Here is a 21,261-nt window from a genome sequence, read left to right as displayed (position 1 = left end):
GGCAGCTGGGCTCGGCCGTCGGGAGCCACCGCGCGGGCTCCGCACCCTCCTCTCGCACTGCCTTCGCCCGGTCCCCGCGCCGCGGTGCCCCAGTGGCCCCCGCCGCGCTCCACGCCGCGCCCCCGCACCCCGCCGGCTACCGGCCGCACAACCGCCGCCGCCCCCTGGCCGCGCGGCTCGCCTCGCCCCGCCCCGTCCCTCCTCGCCCCGCCCCGTCCCTCCTCGCCCCGCCCCACCCCAGTCAGCCCCGCCCTGCCCCGCGCCGCCAAGCGGTTCCCGCCCTCGCCCAGCGCCCAGGTAGCTGCGAGGAAACTTTTGCAGCGGCTGGGTAGCAGCACGTCTCTTGCTCCTCAGAGCCACTGCCAGGCTTGCCGAGTCCTGGGACTGCTCTCGCTCCGGCTGCCACTCTCCCGCGCTCTCCTAGCTCCCTGCGAAGCAGGATGGCCGGGACCGTGCGCACCGCGTGCTTGGTGGTGGCGATGCTGCTCAGCTTGGACTTCCCGGGACAGGCGCAGCCCCCGCCGCCGCCGCCGGACGCCACCTGTCACCAAGTCCGCTCCTTCTTCCAGAGACTGCAGCCCGGACTCAAGTGGGTGCCCGAAACTCCCGTGCCAGGTGAGGAGGGGTCCCTTGAGCGTGCCTAGCGCCCAGCGGGGAGCAAGGCGCGCGTGGTGGCTGTACCCTGAGCGCCCTAGCCCCGCCGGGCTGTAGTCGTGCGCCCTGCAGCTGGGCACTTGGGAGTGGTCGGTGTGCCTGGGGCCTGGCTGGATCTACTGAGGGAGGGAGAGAGGGTGTGTGTGGACGGAGCCCACATCCCCCAGTCTCACGCTGCTGTCAGGGAAGGTGTGAGCGGGAGGAACCGTGGGGATCGCCATCTCGTGAGCGCCCGTTTTTTGGAAGGGCGAGAAGGTGGGAGCTATTTTCCCGGGTCTCTGCGAACTGGCGCCCCACAGCCGAGCTGGTGCCTCATGAATTTGCCATCCTTGCTCGCACATACGTGTCAGAATTTCAGCCTTAGCTGGACCACAGCTCCAGCCATCCCTTCCCCAACGTGCCCCCCCCCCGCCGCCTTTACCCAGCCTGGGTTTCCTAAGCTCACGGGCCCAAGTGCAAGCAAAGTTGAGGACAGATTTCTGAATCTGCAGTGGCGGGTGAAGACACACTGAGGCAAACTTTTGAGTAAGAGGGTCCCCAAAATGAGGAGACTGAACCTTTTCCTTCAAAACAGCATCCCTTATATAGGTTAGCGAAATCGCTTTAAAACCGGTGCTGCTGGCCCAGGGAGCAGGAGTCCAAAGATATTTAACTCCTCCCCCTCCCAAATTCATCTGCCTTCTTGACAGGCTGGATCCTAAAGGGGAGATGATTTCAGGTGGAGGAAAGTTTCTGAACGCCTGCCTTTTGTTCTGCACAATCAGATCGTGCCGTAACGACGTATTTTAACATTAGCCGAGGGCTGCCGCTGTCAACAGATGAATATTAATGGCCCTGCGTGATTGACTGTCCAGCGGTTGGGCTCCTAACGCCCGCCTTAGAATCCAATTAGACCAAATTGCTACACTGACAATGCGGACAAGAAGAGTCGGTTTCAAACAGGTTAATTTGTCAGGGGTGCACTGAGAAGAAACGGCCAGTTGTATTCCGTAACCGTGAGACGTTTGTGGCCTCCAGGGTCTCTTCTCAACTCAGGCATCCAGTGAGGCGCGCGTCCCGCGCTTCCGAGGGATCGGGGAGCAGCCCTAGCCAAAACTTGGCTGGTGGCTCTCAACAAGTCATGGAGGCGGGCCCGATGGTTGGACCAAGTTGTGAATGCGGATGCGCACCCCGTGGGCGCTGCCAGCCAGCGTTCACTGGTAGGAGGTTACCTAGGCAGCCAGCGCGCCCTCAGCCTTTTCTTTAGGTTGATGAAAAGAGCCGAGTGAGCCTGCTGTTTAGTTGCAAAGGTAATTGGTCACCCTTTTTGGTGACTGAAATGCATTTGCGCATATGTTAAATATTGCTTTGCAGGATTTCGCTCTAAGGGAGGGTCGAACTACCTCATCCCCTGTTAAGTGTTAATAATGTACCACGTGGGCATGTGCAGGAGCTGTAAGGGGCAACCTATGAATCAGTTCCACAGAACTGAAACAACTGGCCAATCTATCTCCCCTGGAAGTGCCATGGTAATTAGATTGTTAAGGCTAGAGAACATGCTTTTGTTGGTAATGTAAAAATTGGTCCTCACAGGCTGAGCACCCACAAGATGAATGGGTCCAGGGTTGGGGTTGGGGCCACATTTGGCTGATTCGAAGCCAGGAGGTAAAGGTGGTGCCCAAAAGAAGAAAAAGGCCAGAAGAAAGCACAGATAGTCATTTAGCAACCCCCCTCTACACACACACTCCTGCAGGCACTCGCCCTCCCTTGCTCTCCCCCAGCTCTCTGGCTGCCTGCCTCTTTGCAGCATCTGTATAAAAGTATTGGGAGGGCCCACACGCTGTGTGTATGAGATTTGGCCTGGGCTCCTTCCCTCCCTTGAGGCCTAGGGATGGCCATACACTTATAGAGAAGAGGGACTTGTAATAAAGATTTTTCATTTTCCTCTACTATTTCACAAACTCTATAGGAGAAATCACTTTTCAAGGGTTTTCATCATATAAACCCAACGTTCCCTGCTTTAGTTCTATTTAACAAACACAAACACTGTTGAGCATCTTCTACATGGCAGGCACTGTCCTGACTTGCACTGGAGCCAAGCCAAACTTCAAATATGGTGATCCCCATACAGCTACCATTATATATCCTGGATTTTCCGGGGGCAGTGCAGGTTTCTAATACTCTGTCCTGGCATGAAACTGCGTGTCCTGAATTTTAGTGGGACAAATATGGTCACTGTAGATATGGAAAACGTGAAAATCTTAATGTTCGTGTGTGGAAAGAGCTCATCAGTATTTTAGGGAAGAGACAATAATGGCAGACTAAATACAATGGTAAGTGTATAATTTCAAAGTGAATAAATGTATAATTTGCTGCTGTCGTTCAGTGGTTGGAAATTGAAAGAGAGCTGAAAATTATTTGGTAGTTATGAACCATCATGATGACCGCTTGACTTTCCCCCCTCTGCATCCATATTTTAAGCCATGTTCAGTTTGCCTGCTGTACTATATTAACTGCATTAAAGCTTTCTTTGTCCCAGATCAAATGAGATTCAGTCACAGTAAGGAGAAATCCTCAAGAATGTCCTGTTTCACTTAGGGGGAGCATTTGGGATTGACTGCTAACTTCAGCCATTAGCAGAATTGGGTTAGCCTGAATAAGGTACATTTCTTATGCTAATATGGATGAGACTAAATGGCATTTGAGATCAGCCAGCCTAAAAAATAAATCACTGGTGCTGAAGGACTACACTAGACTTCCACAAAGCTGATCTAAAGCCTTACAATCTCATGTTCCCATTTCTTTTGGAGTGTTCAAGTCACAGGATAGCAGTTCTAAATAGCATGTCCCCAAAATCCATAGATCTCTTCATACCCCACTTATTTTTTTAAGGATTTGTAACTTGGAAAGCACCACAGATGGAAACCAGGCGCACAGAGTTAGCATTTGGCAGAAAAATCCATATAACTGACTTTCAGTACAGCTCTTTTGCCCTTATTTAATTTAGAAAAATTCAGAAAAAAGCCAATGAGCTCATAAGTCTAGATGTTTATTTTGTTTTGCTTAACCTACCCACAGGCGCAATCAAGAATGGATACAATTTTAGGCAAGGAAAGTGAGCTAGTAATCAGACAATGATGTTTCCAGTTGTCTCAAGGGAATGTTACAGAAGTCTGGAAAAAAATTCCTCTAAACAAAAATCAAGTGTAATTCACTTTATGAATGCCATACACCACTTTTGTCGGGGGAGGGGGGTAGTGTAAGGGATGGATGGAAATGAGAAAATCAAACAAACCGTGGTAGTGTTGCAACTCCCAAAAGATTGAGGGATCTTGCCTTGGAAGGCCTTGGAAAGTGCGAGAACCAATCCAGAAGGCCAAATGCCTGTATGGGTAAAAGGCAGTCTTGAACAGCCAAAATTGACTTGGAGTTTCTTGAAATAGATGAAACAACATAAAAATAAAAAGCAATGTGCTTGAAACAAAGAGATAGTTTGGTATTTGTTTTTGTTGTTTTTACTGTGAGAACTAGCCTCCATATCTGGGTTGCCAGCTGCGGTTCCCCAATTAGTTTGAAGCAGTTAGCGGTCCTAATGTCCAGAGAGAGAATAATAAGTGAGGTGTGGAAGGGTTTTCTCTCTTCTGAGATTGCACGAGACATTTGGGTGACCAGGTGATTTGTTAAAACTTTGAAACTTTGAACAATACAAAAAACTCTGTATTGTGTGCTACTTGGAACAGTTAGAGAATTCTTTCAAATGTGGTCTGAATAGTACACGAATCCTGATACTGATACCAAGCTGTGCTTAGAGGGAGCCATCAATCTGATGGAGGACATGGCTGATGATTGGTGGGGCACCTTGGGCTGAAAGGAGTCTAACACTGCCAACTCCTTGGCAGCCTCTGTAATAGGTGCTGGGGTTGCAGAGAGGAGTGAGACACAATCCCTTTTGTCAAGGAGCTCACAGTCTAGTGGGGAAGCATACAAGTAAACAGGCTTCCCAGGAAACTTGTAGGATTAAAAAGGGTGAAAAGGGCTAGAAAATACCTCCAGGAAATTGGCTGAAATGGTCACAATAGCCAGCCTGGGCAAGGGAAAAGAACTGAAGAGATGAAGTGGGAGATAGGGAGAAGTCTCTTAATAGGGCCGCCATCTTAAAAAGAGTTTCTTAATTCTTGGAGCAAATTCCATTTTGGAAGCATTAGGAAATACAGACATAAGAAGAATTTTAATGGATGCTAAATGACGCAGATGGTGTCAGTTTTGCAATGTGTTTTTTTCTTATGGGCCGGTAGGTTGTATCCAATATTTTGATGCAATATTTTTGAGCATTCTGCTACTTCCATCTTTAGAGTTGCAATGTTTGCTGTTCACTGTAGCCTAGAAAAAGGCGGCTTATTACCGATCTGGGAGAAAAGAGTCCTGGATTTGTCTGGTATGAGACAAGACAGAAAATATGTTTTCTCCCTAAATGACAGCTATCAATGACCACGCCGACTTCAGTGTTTGATGCATATACAAAAGCATGGGTCTTAAGAGTTATCTTATTACTCATTTCTAAGAAAATTGAAGATAATCACTTATAACTTGTGCACACGATACATCATTTGGAAAGAATTTCACTGGGGATCATGTTGCTCAACTGAAAAGTTCTGGCATGCTGAATTTGTACATTTTTTTGTGAATGCTTCCTTTTACTCTGATCTCTAGCTTTTTTTCTGCATATGGTTATTTGTATGTTTTAGATTATAAGCCTCTTAAAGGGAAAGCACTGCATTTGAGCAGTGTTGAGCACAAGGCCATACAGCATTTAGTAAATAATTTACAAAAACAGAATTTCTAGATCATTATGTGTTCCCTATGAACTCTCACATACTTTCTTAAGCCATATGTCATCTTACATATTTTAAAAGCCTAAGTCCACATTGTTACGATACATTATTGGGGCATGTAGACAAACTTTTCAGCCTACTTATATTTTGGCTGGAGACAGATGCAGGCTTACCTCAGTTAGCTGGCAACTCTTACCATCAGTAGGGCTTATTAAATTTTGAGTACCCAAATAACAAATTGAAATTAGCAGCATTGTTATGACTGGCTTAGTATCATTAACGATCAACAATTATTACAGCACATAAATTGTAGGACATCTCTTAAATCAAGCCCTCTTTGATTTAATGTCAGCTAGACCTTTCTTGCTAAGGTTGATATTACCATATTTGGGAGTTGAGCTATATGACACATGCATGGACCTGTTGAAGTACCTCACAGGTTTTTGTAACCTGGGATCAGAACTCGTGTACAGACTCAATTCAAGAGCCTATTCCAGGAGCCAATGTCTATTCAGTCCTAGCCAATCTTGTAAATGGGTTAGATGTTTTTGGTAATCTGCGATCTAAGGGACAGTGTGGGCAGAAAAATCTCCCACTCATCTGCCCATATTTAGCAAATTGTCTGGCTTGAAACAGGATCCCTGGCACTCCATTAGGAAATGAGCATCAGAAAATAGAATCCAAGTTACAGGCCCCAGACTGGCTTTAGAGACAGCATAAAGTAATGGGAATTTACCTTCTGAGACATAATGACAGGGAGAATGCTGTTCAAAAATCAAGGTGAAGGTGGGTATATCAGCAGAGAAAATGCGTGTTTTGAAATGCTACGTGTATCAGGGGGTGGTGGTGAGAATGCTCATTGGAACATTGTAGCCTTACTTGAATATCTTGTTGAATATACAAAGTAAAGAAGATTTAGTTCTGTACTTCTAATTAGGGCAATTCAAGATCAATTAGCCAAGTGTTAATTATTAGAAATACTTGTTTGCAATTTTAAAAAATGAATCAAGATTGATTACTAAGAGATTCATTTTTCACTTTTCCCTCTTTTTGTGTGTAGCTGGACAAAGCCTAATTTGAGAGTTTGTATTTTTCCTCATGAATAAAAGGAAGTCAATGTTATGACCAAAGTGCATTGCTAGTGTTCCGAACAGTTAATTACTTCTAGTAGCTGAAATTGTATTTATATGCTAGATTAGTAAATCTACTAAGCTCTTTGAAGCGTACTTAATAGGCTTATGTTGATAAATAATTGATAGGAAGGAGATAAAATACAAGTGGAAGTGGCAATAAGAAGGGAAGTCAAAAGCTGTTATAAAAGAAACTTCCACCCTCCAGCCATCTGAAAGCTGAAAAATGTACATGTCTCAGTAGAAGTGATGTTTTTGAAAATATTCTGTATTTTTCAAAATTTCCACAGTGAAGCATATATTTATTCCTTATAAATCCAGGAGAAGGTACAATTTTAGAGTAAAATTTTACATGGCCTTTTTGTCTGCCTTTTGCAACTAAGTTTATTACTGGAAAATTAGAAGTCCCCATTATGGCAACTTTGAAGTTCATGTTTCTAATGATATCTTCCCTACTAGACTGTGATCATCTTGAGGTTAGCGGCTATATTTTATTCATCTTTGTATCCCAGTGTCTAGCACAGTACAGGGTACAAATAATAGGTACTCAATATGTATTTATAGACTGAATGAATGAACGGAGTTAGAAATGTATTACAAACATAAAATTTCCATAAAGCCAATATTTAAGTAGTTGATTTATTTTTACCAATATACTAAGGTTTTTAAAAAAGTAACCAGTTTTTTTTAGGTCAAAAATCCATTTGTTTTCTATAGGTAAGTGATAAAGGATATTAGTTTAATTCATTTGGCTATACTATAACTCTCTGGAAGAAGTAGACTAGTTAAATCTTATAAGAGGTAAGTATTTTGTGCTTGTTTATAAGGATATTATAAGTAATTTCAAGACAAATTGAAGATATATTATACATGTATGTATAAATGCATATGCTTATCTTCACCTTACAGATCTGTGGTATTTAGGTTTGTGAAAATAATGCAACTTGGTGCCAGTTACGGAAACATACACTGAATGTATGTAAGTTTTTCCTCAGTGTTCGGCATTTCTTACCTAAGGCATAATAAATGTACATTTAAAAGGACATAATCCAGGCTGGGCATGGTGTCTCACACCTGTAATCCCAACACTTTGGTAGGCCGAGGCAGGGGGATTGCTTGAGGCCAAGAGTTCCAGATCAGCCTGGCCAACATGGGGAAACCCCATCTCTACTAAAAATACAAAAATTAGCTGGACATAGTGGTACATACCTGTAATCCCAGCTACTCAGGAGGCTGAGGCAGGAGAATCGCTTGAACCTGGGAGGCAGAGGTTGCAGTGAGCTGAGATCATACCACTGCACTCCAGCCTGGGCGACAGAGGAAGACTCCGTCTCAAAAATAAATAAATAAAATTTAAAAAAGGACATAATCCAAAGTGAATTTTCAGCCATGGAAATTTCATTTGGGTAGGATAAAGGGCCTCATGAGAGTTCTCTTAATTTCTGTCTGCATTAGGCCAAACTTTCAATTAGTTGCCTAGGTAAACTAATTGAAAGTTGATGGGAAGTTCTTTCAAATATTCAAATAGAGGCCCAAGTAGGAAAAAGGATAAAAAACGAAGGGATGATGTTCATTTGAAAACAAAACTCAGAATTCTATTTGCATACTCTTCTCCTTAATTATGGCTCTGCTCCCTCTCTCCCAAACCCTGCATATCAGTACTTACAGTGTGTATCATGTCACCCTGGGATTCTTCATTGCTCTTTGCCAAACTTTGGTTTGAATGATTGAAGCTGATGGAAACATGGTGAAGGGAGAAAGAGTTAGAGTGACAGATATAGGGAGGAGTTTAAAAGCCTTCACTTGGTATATATTAGAAAGTTAGCTGGCATACGACAGATGGAAAGGATTGGAAAATATTTGAGTATGGAAATTTGCATGTGTGCAGAGAGAATACAGAAGGATGTCCCAATTGCATTTGGTTCAGAGAAATACTTTATCTGTACTTCTCACTTATTATCCATGTTTTTTGAAATATGTAGCTTATTCATGGCCTCTTCCAGACCCTATGCTTATTGAATGCAGGGACCATGTTTGATTCATCATGATATCCTCTAGAGTGGTGAGTAGAGTGCCTTGTACAGAGTTTTTAATGGATTGATTAATTAGTTGGAATGAATGTAAGAATAAACACCTAAAGACATAGTCTAGAGAGCTTGACCACTGTCCAGTGAGATCCTGGGGTGGCATATAACTATAGAACATTGATTCTCTGAATGTATCATTGTCTAAACTAATTTGCAGCAGAGACAGAAGGGGTGGTGAATTTGAAGCATATTTATTTATTCTCATTGGCCCTGGGAGCCTTGTTGCCCCTCTTTTATTTATTTATTTATTATTATTATCATTTTTTGAGACAGAGTCTTGCACTGTTGCCTGAGCTGGAGTGTGGTGGCACAATCTCGGCTCAGTGCAACCTCCGCTTCCCAGGTTCAAGAGATTCTACTGCCTCAGCTACCCGAGTAGCTGGGATTACAGGTGCCCACCACCACACTTGGCTAATTTTTGTATTTTTAGTAGAGATGGCGTTTCACCACGTTGGCCAGGCTGGTCTCGAACTCCTGACCTCAGGTGATCCGCCTGCCTCAGCCTCCCAAAGTGCTGGGATTTCAGGTGTGAGTCAATTTTGCTCCTGGCGAGTTGCCCCTCTTTAAAACTTACGATTGAAGAGGAGATGACAAGTAAAGAAATATTTTTTAACTATAGCTTTACCTAAGTGTGGTGTTTGGATATGTTTTATGTATTTATATTCATAGATTTTATGTATGTATAGAACGATTTCTATTATTTAGACAGCAATAATTAATAAATATTTCTGTTATTTAAACTGTTTGAAAGTTAATTGTTACTCTAAGCAGTAGGTGGTATTTCACAGTCATACCTTACATTTGTCTCATGAAAGCCTTGCTTTCATATATCTCATGTACACACAAGGCAACCACTCATAAAGTGTCTGTCACTTCTGACTTCCAGCAACCTGCCTGGTTCCAGCACACATACACACACATATTTGTACAATCATATACACATAGATAATATCCCTACATCTTTATGCCTTTAATAATCTAGAGACTAAGCCTAATTTTTCTGGGGGAGAGCTAGTGGGTACAGCTTTCAGAGATTGAGTAAACCATTTTCAGTTGGATTGGCCTGAAATTGTAGCAGAGCTAATCGTCACTGATATCATAGAGCTACCACTCTTAAAATCAAGTTCCATCATTTCCCCAAGTACACAGATGTTATCCTTGTTAAGTAGTGACAGTCACCAATAATGCTAATTTGGCCCACTTTGGAGAACTACTTCTAGCACTGGCAGCTTTGCATGTTGAGCGCCATAGAAATGAGAATGTGACCCAAGAAGCAGTTTCCAGGTTAGGTTTCATGGAGTGATTACACTGAGGACCACAGTTATCTGTTTTGGAAAACAGATGGAAATTTGCAGAAAAGGAACTCACTAATAATGAACTTTATATGCCATTTCTGCATAAATATTTAAAAGTTTTTAAAATTTATTCTTACTTCAACCAACATTTATTGAGCACTGATACTATGCCAGGTACTGAGCTAGGAGCTGATGAACAAGATAAAATCACTGCCAGCAAGGAGCTCCCTGCCTACAGAGGGATCCAGGCAAGGAAAAACATAGATGCCAAGGCAGCATGACTGTGGCCTGCCATAGAGCTGGGCACCATGTGGAGGCCTGAGGGCTCTTGAGCTATGGAGGAATTTGCCTAGTTGTCTTAAGAGGGCTGAGTTCAAGGCTGCAGTGAGCTACCATCATACCACCACACTCCAGCCTGGGTGACAGAGAGAGACCCTGTCTCAAAAAAAAAAAAAAAAAAAAGAGGGGGCTATCATGTAAAGCATGTACAAAGGTACAGAATTAAGAGGCAAAATGACACATGACACATTTGTTGGACTGGAATAGTTGGGATTTCTTGGAGCACAGTTGTGGAAGTGGAGGGAAGATGAATTAGAAAAATAGGAAATGCTGAGGAGTTTGGGTTATACCCAAGGATGATGAGGAGCCTTGAAAACATTTTAAGAAGGGAAACATTATTCAGTTGGAGGATGACTGGAGAGTGAGCGGTGGCAGGGAGTTTTAGTAACACAGGTGATAGGGCAGGGGACCATAAATAGGAGAATAAAAGCTAAACTTGAGAGAATAGAGGGAGTAGAATAGACATGACTTAGTGACTGGATATGAGGACAGAAGGGAGAATCTAGAACTTTTGGTTTTTCTGGGTGGTGGTGCTGTGGCACATAATAGGTGCTTGGTAAATATTTGTTGAACAAATGAGTGTGCTTGAAATATAGGAGGAACATGTTTTTAAGGGCTGAAATAATCAGTTTGGTTTCAAACAGATTGAGTTTGAAAGGTCCTTTGATGATGGAGGTAGAAAATGTCTGCTAGGTAGTTCAAGTTGCGTTTTGGATTACAAAAGAGGGAGAAATCAGGGATGGAGATATATACTTGGAAATTATCAGCATATAGATGGTAATTGAAGCCCTGGGAACAGATGGGTTCACTGGGAAAGAGTGTATATATTCTTCTGGAGTTAAGGAGAAGCACATAGTTGGGACTCATCAGCATATAGGCTTAAGTTGGAAGTCGTGAGTGTGGATGATATTTTCCAGGCTTTTGCATGTGGCATGTATTAAAATGTATTTTGCCAACATCTGATGATTTAAAAAAAAAACCTGCCAAAGACTTCAAGAACCCTCTTGATTAAGAGAAAGTATGAGTATATGTTGTCATGATCCAAGACTCTGCAAATAAGATAATGTACTACCAAACACACACACGTGCATGTGCACACGTGCATACACACACATCTCTATGTAGAGGAATATATTAGAATCAAAGAATCAGACTTCTATTATTCTTGATAGTAACAATGAATAATTATGCATGTTATTTAAATGGAAAGGCTGGACATGGTGGCTCACACCTGTAATCCCAGCACTTTTGAAGGCTAAGGTGGGAGGACTGATTGAGCCCAAGAGTTCAAGACCAGCCTGGGCAACATAGTGAAACCCTGCCTCTTCAAAAAATAGAAAAATTAGCTGGGCATAGTGGCATGTACCTGCAGTTTCTGTGACTCAGGAGGCTGAGGTTGGAGGATTGCCTGAGCCCAGAGGCAGAGGTTGCAGTGAGCTGAGATCACGGCACTGCACTCCAGCCTGGGTGACAGAGTGAGACTTTGTCTCAAAAACAAAACAAAACAAAACAAAACAAAACAAAAAAAACGCTGAAAGTTATTAGCTGTTACTCTTAGCAGTAGGTGATCTTTCACAATCACACATTACATTTGTCTTGTGAAAGCCTTGCCCTCATATAGCTCACGTACACACAATGCAACCACTCGTAAAGTGTCTGTAGCTTCTGAGTTCCAGCAACTTTAGTGGTTCCAACATGGTGGCTCCTCTGTCCCTCCCCCAGGGGAGTACTTTCCCAATGTAAAGAATGAAAACTGTAACAATATGTAGCTTTTGGAGCTCTGGTCTGTATTCTGCTTCAGACTTGGCCCTGATGGCTGGTCTCTGAAACATGTGGTTCCAAGTAAACGCTAGGAATACTTGTGTAATTGGGCTGATCTTTCATAAGTGTCTATGGAGATGTATTATTTTTTGGTTTAGGGGTTGGGGAGGGTTGTATAATTTTCTGTTTCTCTGGCATAAATGGTTTCTTTCATTTCTCTGTTGTTTAAGAGATTGCCTTCATCAGTGTTTCTTTCAACATAAGCTTGAAACTCCTTGTATTCCAGTTGATTTTTTGACACCACTTTCAGGTTGGTGGAATAGTTTAGAAGGACCACGAGGGAAGATTATGGAAATTAATCTTTACTGAGTGCCTACTATATGTCAATTACTTTATATTTAACCTCTCATTTAATCAACACAGGAAACCTGAAAGGTAGGTGGTGTCAGCTCCATTTTACAGATGAAGAAACTGAGGCTCAGAAAGGTTTACTTTCCCAAAGGTTGTGTAAGTGGCGGAGCCGGAATTTTCACCCAGGTTTGTCTTACTCCATAGCTCATGCTGTTTCCAGAATACCTACTGGAGTATGAGAGGAAGGGATATAGTCTGGATATAAAGTATTTGACTTAAATTCCCATACTCTGTCAACTTCTGTGACACTGTGTACTCTGGGTTCCCTTCCTACTCGCTTCAGTCTTTGCTTGTTTGCCCTCTTCCTCCTACACTTTGGATGTAAGTGTCCCAGTAGTGTTTGTCTTTTGCCCTTTCCGTTCTCTCTTTGCTTATTCCCACATCCATTCCCATGACTTCATTATCTTTGCTCTTTGAATGATTCCCATATCTCTTTTCAACCTGACCTCTTCCTTGCTCTTCAGCTCAGTATTTCCCAGTTGTCTGCTGGACATGTCCATCTGGAAGTCCTGCCAGTGCTTCATTTTCAACAGAGCCAAAAATTAGTCCATTATTTTCTTTTCCCATCCACACAAACCTGCCTCTCCTTAACGTTCTATATTTCTGGTGATGGTATCTCTGTCTGGCACCAACTCGAAACCTTGAAATTGTCTTTGATTTCTCCTTTTACCCATCCCACACCCAAATTAAGTGACTAAATCTTGCAAGTCTACCTCTGTCTATTATGTCTCTCACTCTTATGGCCTTGGCGTGCATGCCCTCTATTTAAGTATAACAGACTGAGCCAATGAATGAGAATGTGATATTGAATGGGCTAGGGAGAGCCAGTAGGATCTCTGCTCAGTGGCTAATAATTTGTAACTAGTTGGAAAGTACTGCCTTTGCTGCCTTAGATGGGTAGAACCTCTAGTCTTGGCCTTGGCTTAATTTAATGTGACCAGAGGCAGCTATCTCCTGAGATCATTTGGCTCTTCCCATAGGGAACTAATGGTTTCTCACTTTTTCTTTTGCTAGCATTCTGGGGTATATCTTACTTGGCCATCTCCAGAAGTCAGAGTGGAACTGTTGAAGAGTTTCAAAGAGCTGTGGAAGAACTGTGCTCAGTGTTTCAAATAGTCCTTTCTGTTTTCAGAAACAGGTTTTCTGCTTTGTTTTCAAACTTCAAAGTTTATTTCTGAAATAAAGGATTATTTTCCCCATGGTATTCTGAAGGTTTTATACAAGTGTTAATTTCTAAAACCTAAGTCATTTCTTGGCTTTAAAACTTCAGTGCTGTGGGTCAATTTAATAACGTTGCCTGAAGGGTTTTTTGGCCTTCAAAAGCTGTCAGATTGCTTTTTCTTTGTTCTTTGAGAGTGTAAGGTTGCCTCATTTATGAAGCTTGAAGGAGATGTTGGAACCAGCATTTATTCAATCATTCAGAGTCTTTTCCCAACAATATCCAGTTTTAGCTTCAAATTAGATCCTAGTGGTAATGAAATTTACTACCAACTAATAATTCGGGGTAAAATGGGTAAGATTCTTGAAAAGCTCCTCAACATTTCATAGAGTAGTGATAAGAAGTAGCCTAGGTTACTCTAACACCCACAGTTAAGGGGAACAACGGATGTTCTGTGCACTCTCATCACAGCCCTCCTGGGGCTCAATATACCTCTGAAGCTACTGAGGGCCCTCCTTCTGTCTGTTGGACTGTTCTCCGCATCTTCCTTTCCCCCCTTCCTCCTACCCTCACACCCTCTCTCAACTGATTATAATTTAGAACAGAAGGTGCTTTATGGTTTTTTATATTTATTAAATGGTTTTGTTTCTTGTTCTCTCTTAAAAAAAAGATGAGTGGAATGTTTTATATTTTCCTCTGCATTTTAGTTTTAAGCTGTGTTTCCTTTCCCCGTAGCTTCTGATTTCCATCTCTCCTCTCTCTTCCTCCATTTTCCTCTGCCTTCTCCACTTCTGTCTGTCCTCAATGGAGAGAAAACAGGCTTTCAATTTCTGCCTACATATTTTATTTGGGTACCTGGTTTACTTATCTTGGGATATTGTAAAATACTATTCTTTAGTTTGAAAATGAAGAGCCCTAAAATATACACCAATGAATTTACATTCCATTTTCTAAGAACTGAGTATTTAAAAAGCTTTCTATACAGATAGAACAAGGCTAGATGACCTGACTTGTGTGCCTCAGATCATTGCTATGTAGTTTACATTCTGTCTCACCTTGTCATAACTCTCAATAAATGAAAATTGCATCTTTGTTCTTAGAAATCTCTTTTCTTACATTGAATGCTTTCCTTTTTTCTAAAGGTAAGGGAGCCCCTTTGAAACAGCACTAGTGTGGGTTAAAACTGACACCTACCTTGTAAGCTAACCAAATTATAACCTGCTTTTCCCTGATGAAGTTATCACACTTCAGGGACATTGTTTTGCTTGTGGGGTTTTATTGTCCCAGTTTCAATTTTGACTGCAGGTTAGAGATTGTATTCCAATTGGACTATTCCTTGGTATTTTTTCTGTCTTTATACTTATGGGGCTCTGTTGTTTGTCCTGTATCTATTATCTCTTCCAAGCTTGGCTAAGGTTGTTAGGTTATGCGCTTATGTATAAATATTTAACAAGATAAGTTAGACAAAATGTGCTTGAAGACATTTAAGCCCTGTCCCCCACCTTCCCACCACCCCAACCCCCAGCTCATTTTTTTGCATAGAGTCGCAGATAGTTGCTTTATCTCAGATGTTTAGATTTGGAGGACATTCCTTTGCACTTTGCTTGATGGACACAATTAAATGGAAGCCTTTTAGTCAATCTTGACTACCAAAATAGTAGCACCAAGTAACAGATAACATTAGGTTCTTCTTCCTATTTTTTTTTTTTCTAACTGGTTATCCAAACTCCCTTAAGCCAGAGAGTTTTAGGTATGAGATTGTGTGTTTTTTAAGAAAATATTATGGATAAAGACTAATGTTCTCAAGTCAGGAATAACAATTAGTACCATTCATTAATCAGGAGGCATGTTTTGACTCTGGGTCCTGGCTAGGAAATATAAACTGTGAAAGTCACACATATATATGAACCTCAAGCAAATTTATGACTTGTCAGCCTTTTAAGGTTAAATTCTTAACCCCAGATCGGAGCTGGCTTTATATGTGGAGACTGGCACATTCCTCTGGGCCACTGAGCACGCCCCTCCCCAGCCCTTTGCTTAACAGCAGCTAGTGGCCTAATGAGCAAGAAGGATTTCTGTCTCTTATCAGCTGCCTAAACAGCAACAGGAAGGCTGATATACGGAGTACAGGTCAAAACCTGAGTTCTTGAATCAAAAAGCTACAAGGTCAGTTTAAAACTCTAGATATGTGGTACCGCTATAGTCATCAATACCTGTCAGTAAAGGAGTTAGACACTTGAGTTTAAACAAATAGTAATAGTTGTCAAAAGTATGAATCGTCTAATTAATTTTGCTAATAGTTCTTTCCTTCTTTGTTTAGTTCTTCTAGAAATAGCCTTCATATACTCTTTAATGAGCTTTTAGTTTGTGCCTGGAGGTTGTTATGGTCGTGTAGGAGTGTTTGATTGTCATCTAGTGATGATGATGGAGGCGAGGATATTTATATTTTGGCCCAGATTTTGGAAGGGGCTGCCAAATAAAGGTAAATAGATATCTACTACTATTTTTATGTCTTTTTAAACTGGGTTTTTTTTGCATATGCATTCAACTTGCCATGGAGTCAGAGAAACCTTTGTGCCTCCTCATATTGCACTCAGATGTTTTTTTTTAAAGGAGAAATCCTCATTGCCTGTTTCTTAGATGCACTTGGAATCCAGGCTCAGATTCACGTAGAATAAATATTTTAGGATATTCAGTGCACATCATAGTGAAAGCCCCTTGACTTTCATCTTCTGCATTTGCATGTTTTCAGAGACAACAATGAAAACATTTTTTTCAGATTCTGTTGTGTTATTGAAAATCCTATTTACATAAACAGGCATTGTTGTGGCTTAGGGAAGAATGTGGGGTCCCATTCTTTAGCTCCTTGTATATCTTTGCTAAGGCTCGTCTAAATAGAAGTAATGACGCTTTAGTCTAAGCAGCTTTTCTCATTTAGGTAAGCAGGGTGGTTTGAAATTTCAGTTTACTGGATAATTGAGTCTCTTCTTCTTAATTATTTCAGGCATGCAGGTTGCTCTCTTTATAGTAAAGACCCTAAAAATCTAGTAATCTCCTCAGGCATCCATTTGGTAATAAAGTCCTGTGCATTTTCAGGGGTTAATTTTCATGACAATTGTGTGTTGCCGCTCCACCCCCACCCCTGAAGAAATTCTGCGGTTTTAGAGCCTTGGTCTCCTCACAGTTGCAAAAACACACTTAAAAATATATTAGGATGTTGCTGGAATTACTGGATCTAGAGGACATTTAAATGTATTCAGATTCATGCTCATTATACAATTTTAATTTAGGGTTTTTAATAGCCTTGTTATATTTCTTGGAAAATCATGTGCCTGACTTTGCCAGACTTGGTTTTCTGCCCTGAATGAAAAATGGGTATCAGTGCAAAAGTGCAGCCTAAGTATCCCCTATTCTATCCTTTTTCTCTTCTTAAAAAACAAAAACAAACAGAAAAAACATTCACAGAGGTCATCTGGTGCAGTGAGGTGGGAAAAACTAAAAAGGAAAAAAAAAAAAAAAGCCTAGGTTGCCTTCACATCTGCTAGTCATTCCCACTAGTGTGACTTCAATTCAGCAAGTTTTTATTGAGCACCTGTGATGGGGGCGGTGCTAATAATCGTTAACATTTATTGAGCCAGGCACTGTGCTAAGCTCTTTATGGGCAACATCCTACTTAATCCTCACAACAGCACTACCAGGTGGATAGCATTATTTCCCCCATTTTACAGATGAGGAAACTGAGGCTTAGAGAGGTTTAATGACTTGTTCAAGATCAAATAGCTATGAAATTAATCAAACCCAGTTAGTCTGGTTCCAGAGCCATGTTCCTAATGATTACTCTTGTGATGGGTTCAGCATTTGTAGGAATTACTCCTCAAATCAGTTTTGAGAACCCAGTATGTGTGAGATGCTAGGGATTCAAATTCAAATACTCCCCTCTCCCTGCTCTTGGTAGGAGAAGCAGACATGTAGACAGATGACGGCCATGTATGGAGTGGTCCCCACGTTGATTGAGGGGGAAAGAGGAAGAAATGGGAAGACCAGTGGCTTGAACCTGTGGGAATGCTACGTCACGAAGGCAGCCCAGCAGCCTGGGGTTATAGGTATTTCTTTTCCTGTTTGGTGAAGGTCATCCTTTGAGTTGAACTGCCTCAAGGATTGTATCAACCTGTTTCCATCATTGCCTCAACCCAGTGTAGCATCAGCTACCTTGAACCCAGCACTCCTAAGACATGCATGGTCAGCACAGTTTGGGCCAACTGGCCTCATAGTGTCACCATTTCCCTTTCAGTTTTCCCTTAAAAAGTAAAAAGCAGGCTGGACACGGTGGCTCATGCCGCCCAGCAGTTTGGGAGTCTGAGGTGGGCAGATGGCTTGAGCTCAGGATTTCAAGACCAGCCTGGGCAACATGGCAAAACCCCCCATCTCTACAAAAATAAAAAATAAATTAGCTGGGCAGGGTGCTGTGCATCTGTAATCCCAGTTACTTGGGAGGCTGAGGTGGGAGGATCGCTTGAGCTTGAGAGGTGGAGGTTGCAGTGAGCCAAGATTGCACCATTGCACTCCAGCCTGGGCAATGGGAGTAAAATCTTGTCTCAAAAAAACAAAACAAAACAAAACAAACAAACAAAAAAACTAAAAAATAAATGAGGCAGATATTCCTGAACCAAACTGCTGTCCTCTCAAGAGCTGGTGGTTTTCTGAAGACAAGTTATATAAGACTGGCAAGCCACAGGGAGACTCTGGATCTGGGCTTGGTTCATTCCGCTTGATCTAGAGCCCTCCTGGTGCTACCTCTTGGAGCCCACACTGGGATCTGGAGATCTCTGTGTCTGAATCACCCACGATTTGATGGGAGAATGAAGTTACTCTTACCTGTTTTTGAGTTTTTCACTAAAATCATAGGAATGGAAGGGAAATCTCCAAATCACCTGTTTGGATAATTTATTTGTGTCTTTCATAGCTCCTGAAGAAAGCAAGGAGTAAAAAAGTTATTACTGAGCATCATTGAAAAGTCTTTTATGTGTTGCATTCATAACCTAATATTTCCCTCAATTTTAGGAAACATTTGGTTCAGAGAAAAGTGAATTCACTAATGTACGTGTGGGTGTTTTGGAAACAATGTCCTCTAGCTTCCATTGTCAGCTTACCAAGAACTCTTGTGTCTCCAAGTTTCTTATAGTTGCTCTGCAGTGCTTTGCTTGCCAACTCTACTCCTGTGCACTTTCTCCTCCATTAAATCTCTTCCACAGCAAAGGGTTGCCACCAAGTCTAGACTTTAGTAACATGCAGAAGGAGGGTGAATTAGTGAGGATTCTGATTTGCATTACATGAGGGTAGGAGAAGGAGGAAAATCTATCCTTCCCAGTCCTTCAGATACTCAAGTTCTAACACAACACTATGTTGAAGATGTATAAAATTACTGGAGCATTTACACAGCTATTCCCCAAGATGGCATAAATGCCACAGCACTAGAGCACGTTAGTATAGACACTCGGATAAGCTGAAGAATGGGAAAAAGGAAAAGATCAATAACAGCGCTTCTCACTTGGGGATCAAGAGTGAGTGTTTGATTTTCTTTTGGTTGCATTTTGCTCAGGTGCAGTGTGTATGTTGTACTAACAAGGCAACTGATTCCTTTTTCCACAGGTTCCTATCATAGGGAAAGGGGAAAGATATAATAGAGGGCACGGATTATTTACAGTGGCCGAGAATGTAATTACAAGGCGCAATGGCTTGAAACTGAAATTTAAGTTAGCTATTAGAGCTGGGAGAAGCATCTTAACAGTAAGGGCAGTTGGGCATTGGAAAGATTTGCCTGGGAGCTTGTTAAACAACATCTCCAGGAATGCTGAAGACCAGGATGGGGGAATGTGAAGAAAAGCTCATATCAAATTCAGAGTTGTGCTAGAGGCCCAGACTGATCTGCATCTTTCATTATTGCCTAGCTCCCTTTATGATTATTCAATTGCTAATAGCTTGAAACAATTTTTTTCATGTATTCAAAATATGCCTAATTTGGTAAGCATAACAAAAGAAATGCCTTTGAGCAGTGAGAATGAGGCTTTTAGACTGGCCTGAGCATTCTTCTAACAGACTTTCTGGAATATGGGCCAACAACGGAGACAATATTATTAGTATTTTTTGCTTCTGCAAGACTTTTTCCTTCTTATTATATGGGACTATTGCTGTTAAAGTAGTATTCGGCCTCTATTAATATTACTTCTTCAAAGCTGACCTTACAGAAAATTTGGTTTTAGTCCCTGTTTATCTTTTTCTTGATCTTTCCCCCCTTTTTAACACTTCGCCAGTACTATCCAGGTGCTCTGGGTTGCCTCTCTCCCCCCTACTCCTTCTGTCCTGTGCTAGAGGAAGATTCCTAGTAAAGTCTTTAGCCCTGAGGTATGAGGGCATTACTCACAGAGTGCTATACATGAAGACAACACCTGATGAAATGGCTTAACCAAAGTAGTAACTCACCAATGATGAAACATTTAGATATTATTAGGCAGAAACATTTAGGTTGGGTAGAGGAGGAAAGAGAGTGTATTAGTTTCCTAGGGCTGCCATATCAAATTACCTCAAATTGGGTGGCTTAAAACAACTGAAATTTATTCTCTCACAGCCCTCATGGTCAGAAGTCCAAAATCAATGGGTCAGCAGGGCTGTGCTCTCTTCATAGATTCTCAGAGAGAATCATTCCTCGCCTCTTCCGGCTTCTGGTGGCTCCAGGCATTTTTCGGTTTGTGGTTGTATCATTCCAATCTCTGCCTCCATCCTCACATGGCCTTTTACTCTTCTTGTGTCTCTCCTCTGTGTGTCTCTTATAAGGGCACTTGTCTTTGGATTTAGGATACACCTAGATAATCCAGGAGGATTGACACCTCTCCAGTCCAGTCCTATCCAGGTGTTCTGGGTTGCCTCCCTCCCCACTACTCCTTCTGTCCTGTGCTGGAGGAAGATCTCTAGCCTGATCCTTAATTACATCTGCAAAGACCCGTTTTTCCAAATAAGGTCACATTTACAGGTTCCAGGGATTAGGACATGGACATATATTGGGGGTGGGGGGGTGACACCATTCAACCCACCATATAGAGGAGAGCTTTCTGGGGCCTTCTGAATCATACCAGTTTACCAGAACTCTCTACTGTAAGGAGGAACTTGTTTGAAGAAATCTTAAAGTTAGTTGTAAAGTGTCAGAAATGTCAGTGCGCTTCCTGAGAGGGATGTGGGTGGCAACTACTGTTAACTCATTTTTTAAATGGTTAAATTGAGGACCTGGGAAATAAAATGACTTAAAGTTAGTTGTAAAGTGTCAAAAATGTCAGTGTGCTTCCTGAGGGGGATATGGGTGGCAACTACTGTTAACTCATTTTTTAAATGGTTAAATTAAGGACCTGGGAAATAAAATGACTTACCCAAGTCACTGGATCAGAAGAAGAGTTCTGAACAAGATCAGAAAAAGAGGTCTGAAACAATGAGTCTTATCCAAGTCACTGGATCAGAAGAAGAGGCCTGAAACAAGACAGATCTACTTCTGGCCACCAGAGCTGTGAGAGAATAAATTTCAGTTGTTTTAAGCCACCCAATTTGAGGTAATTTGATATGGAAGCC

General features: G+C 41.9%; 1 protein-coding gene across 1 annotated transcript in view; it reads left to right on the top strand.

Annotated features, from left to right (window-relative positions):
- Positions 1-303: 303 nt before the first annotated feature.
- Positions 304-21,261, top strand: part of GPC3 (glypican 3) — a 452,497-nt gene continuing 431,539 nt past the window's right edge. The window contains 1 exon segment of the mRNA NM_001135737.1: positions 304-615. Coding sequence (NP_001129209.1) covers positions 441-615 — 175 coding nt within the window. The 5' untranslated portion in view covers positions 304-440.

The sequence above is a fragment of the Pan troglodytes genome, chromosome X (genome assembly GCF_028858775.2).
Source record: "Pan troglodytes isolate AG18354 chromosome X, NHGRI_mPanTro3-v2.0_pri, whole genome shotgun sequence".
Taxonomy (NCBI): domain Eukaryota; kingdom Metazoa; phylum Chordata; class Mammalia; order Primates; family Hominidae; genus Pan; species Pan troglodytes.
Note: the sequence above shows the minus strand (reverse complement) of the source record. Positions and strands in the feature narration are given on the sequence as shown.